This window comes from Phaethon lepturus, unplaced genomic scaffold (genome assembly GCF_000687285.1).
Source record: "Phaethon lepturus isolate BGI_N335 unplaced genomic scaffold, ASM68728v1 scaffold21849, whole genome shotgun sequence".
Taxonomy (NCBI): domain Eukaryota; kingdom Metazoa; phylum Chordata; class Aves; order Phaethontiformes; family Phaethontidae; genus Phaethon; species Phaethon lepturus.
This window is the reverse complement of record NW_010564406.1, coordinates 15,126-19,170: the sequence shown is the minus strand read 5'-3', so window position 1 is coordinate 19,170 and position 4,045 is coordinate 15,126. Positions and strand designations below refer to the sequence as shown.

The following is a 4,045-nucleotide window of genomic DNA, read 5'->3' as shown; positions in this document are numbered from 1 at the left end:
GATGACTATGTATACCTGAAAATTTAAATACAAACAGACAAAATGGGATCGACTTGAAGGTAGGAAAACTGAAATATTATATATTGTCAGTTTAGCAAATAACCCTTCTCAGCTGCTACATTTCCCTCAATCGAATATTTCTCTTTAGATTGTCCAGAGGCTTTTTAAAAAATACCACATATAACAGTAATTATTGCTTTATACCTGTGTAAAATATGCTTAGTTACAATTTGCAAATAGATCTCTTAATTATTGATCGGCTGAGCTGTAGCTTTGAATGGACTATATAATTTGTAAACAATGCTAGAGGCAGAAAGGAGGCTAAAATGAACATGAGGGAAAATAAAACTGACAAATATGAAAGAGATGCTTGACTAGTTCCAGTAAAAAAGAAACCAGCAGAAACAGGGTTAATGGTAGCCTTATAAGGCTGTTCAGCAGCACTTCAACTGCACACAAATTAGAACAACCCTGGGAATCTATAAAGCTTGTTTTATTGCCAAGGACATGCAGCAAGATCTGCATTTTGCTGTTGTAAACTATCCTTTATTTAAGACATTTTAAAACAGAATAGACTTTTATATTTTTTTTCTGCTGAATCGTCAACAGGTGGCATTCACTGCAGCTTTGCACACTTAAATACAAGTTTTTACTGGCACGACAGTCGAAGTTGACACATCCATTAAGCGTGTACCCGAGCAAGAACCAGCCTTCTGTTGTCGGGAGGAAAATCAGCTCTGGAGAAATGGAATTAAGGTAAAATAAAGAGTTTCACAGTACATGGTTACCTGTAATGCTTGTAATTGCTTGGCTTTTGGTGGCCTTTCAGATGTAATGAAAATCTGACCACAGACCGACCTTTTAAAATCAATTGCTTAGACTGTTAACATATCTTTTATTATATTTAAAGCAGTTTACTGCCTTATTAAAAAATAAAAGGATGTTACATAAGAGACAACAGTTCATGTCTGACTTCCGTAGCTGCTTGAAACGAACACCAAACCTTCCTGAATTAAGTGTAACTTCATATGGACATTTTAGCATAAAGATTTACATTATGAAAATACGTCAAAACATAGCAACAGTAACTGTGTACTCATGCCTATTTCACTGAAAAATAAAAGCTTTGAAACAGATAATCTTTAGCTATCTGCTAGCTAATTCTGATTGCTTAAGTATATTTAAGCAAACTCAGAGCTGTATTTCTGACTGAAAATATTCTAACACTCCTACTCCGTTAGTGGTCTGCTCCTTTTTCTCCCCCAGACTGTACAACAGCAGGATTTAAGTCATTAAAATGTGGAAATATATATGAATTTTACTAGTAAACAATTTAACTTTTTTATATGTTTTAGTGTAATTAAAAATAAATAGATAGGAAGATAAAGATTAAAGCAATTAAAAATATTTAAAATGTTACACAAAATACCCTGGGTTCTCATTTTCTTGCTGTATTATTTGTTTGAGGTGTCTCTAGTTTGTTTGTTTTTTTTTAAATAAACTTGAGCAATGCTTCAAGTCCATAGCATTCAACATTTGTAAGTAAACAAATCAGATAACTGATATTTTCCATTCCTATCCGGAAGTCAGTGCAACATAATTAGTCAGAGAAAAGCAAATTGAGTATAATAACGTTGGTGTAAATCAATATGCTGCTTGTATTATCTCCATCTCTAAAGTTTGCCTTTTCCTTCCCCCTGAAAGCAGAAGGAACCAACTGCTTTTCACCTCCATTGCCTTCTCAGCCACAGACTCTGCTACTTAATAGTTTAACAAGCTGATGATGAAATAAATACATATTTTAATATATATCTATATATTAAAAATGAAGGGTTTTTTTTCAGTAGACTAAACTCTTCTATATTTCTACATTTTCCAATACTGAATCCCTGAAGGGTACACAAAATCTTAACAGCTCTGCCCTCACAATATATTATCATCTAGAACAAATTTAAATTATTTTAACTGAACCTTTGTTTGGTTTTCAAACATGATGTTTCCTACAGCCTCAGCTGTGTCTGTTGTTAGCAGAAGCATATGGTACAATGCTGGAGCATGAGATTAATGGTTTTCCATTTGCAAATTGCAGGTCCAAGGATGTTCATTGATTATTAAAAGAAAACAAATGGAGCTAAAATTCTACTACCTTCCAACCTGCATGAAGAAACACTGTTGATGAAAAGCTTTTGTTAAAGAGGTCCAAGTAACCATAATGGTAAAAAGATTCCTCCATGATCTTAAGGCATACAGGAACTGCAAATTCTCTCATTTGCAATGTATATAGCGTCCTGTAAAAAAAAAAAACTCAAGAAATTACTATGCATACTGTTACATTTCAGTCAATTGTAAGTCTAATTAATTTGACTTGAAAGAATTTTAGTTTTCTATACAAAAGTATACATCATTTTCCATTCCAATCAAAATGCTTACTATGAACTTAGTTGAAAACAAACAAAAATCTGATTTTTTTGGCATTACCAAAGTGTGAATACTAATACCTTTTCTGCAAATATTTTAAACATGGAAACTTATTCTGCCTCAATATCCCCTGTTATATGTAACAGCACAACTTTTAACCTAAGTGGATCACATTTGTGTAATGAAAGCATATCTTCTAGATTGGCTGATAAATCAGAACACCAACAATATGTTATTGGTCTTTTCTTATCATGTCTTTACACAATATTTCTTTTTCCTATTGGTTTTGTAGGAAACATTCTGATACTGGTTGTCAACATAAGCTTTCGTGAAAAAATGACTATTCCAGACCTTTACTTCATAAATCTTGCAGTAGCTGATCTCATTTTAGTTGCTGATTCTCTCATTGAGGTTTTTAATCTTGATGAAAAGTATTATGATATCACTATTATTTGTACTTTTATGTCTTTGTTCCTTCAGATCAACATGTATAGCAGCATTTTCTTTCTGACATGGATGAGTTTTGACAGGTACATAGCACTGGCAAAAGTAATGAGGTCCAACATATTTCGCACTATGCAACACGCTAGATTAAGCTGTGGTCTCATATGGATGGCATCTATTTCTGCAGCACTAGTTCCATTTACAGCTGTGCATTTACAACACACCGGAGAGGTCTATTTTTGTTTTGCAGATGTAAAAGAAATCCAGTGGCTAGAAATAACCTTGGGATTTATTATCCCTTTTGTGATCATAGGTCTTTGTTACTCATTAATTGTTCGAGTTCTTATAAAAGCACACAAGCATAGGAGCCTTCGTCTGAGGCGACAAAAGGCTCTTCGAATGATTTTTGTTGTTGTCTTGGTTTTCTTTATCTGCTGGCTACCCGAAAATGTCTTCATTAGTGTTCAGCTTCTTCAAAAGAAAAGTGAGCCCGTCTCTTCAAGCAGCCCATCCTTCAGACATGATTACCCTTTAACAGGACATATTGTGAACCTAGCAGCTTTTTCTAATAGCTGTTTGAACCCCTTAATTTACAGTTTTCTAGGAGAAACCTTCAGAGACAAACTGCGACTGTATATTGAACAGAAAACAAAAATGTCAACATTACATCGCTTTTGTCAGGCTGCCGTAACGTCTGTCATTCCTGACAGTAATGAGCAATCAGAAGTCTGATTTAATAGTGGTTGTATTAAGCATACGCCTGTGAAGTTGTGCAAATAGTGAACAAAATGCTTGCTACTAACAGAAAAAAGTGCGTTCGTGTGTATATATATTGTATCGCTCTAGTGAGTATTGAAGGTTTATATTCAAAATGTTTTTATGACAAGACTTTAATGTAGAAGAATATGTTTTAGTCAGATTTATATTTAATTATGAACAGGATTATTAAAAGCTGTGCACTGAAGGAGCTTTATTTTGTATTATACATGTATGAATGAGGATACAGAAGAAAATTTTATCAAGTTAAGACTCTAGATGTAACCTGATTATCAGAGATGCTACTTGGCTGGTGTATATAAGGTACTTCCACTGGAATAATGAAGCTGCCGTAACAGTGGGGAAAAATCATTACAACGTATTGATGTGGAGATGCAGAAAACATTGATTTTTTTCATCCAAATAT

The 4,045-nt window shown here is 33.7% G+C and overlaps 1 protein-coding gene across 1 annotated transcript; it reads left to right on the top strand.

Moving 5' to 3' along the window:
- The first annotated feature begins 732 nt into the window (after positions 1-732).
- Positions 733-3,837, top strand: GPER1 (G protein-coupled estrogen receptor 1). Its single transcript, XM_010294872.1, has 2 exons — positions 733-756; positions 2,090-3,837. The coding sequence occupies exon 2, from the start codon at positions 2,521-2,523 to the stop codon at positions 3,592-3,594; it is 1,074 nt and encodes a 357-aa protein (XP_010293174.1). The 5' UTR covers positions 733-756; positions 2,090-2,520; the 3' UTR covers positions 3,595-3,837.
- Positions 3,838-4,045: the final 208 nt, after the last annotated feature.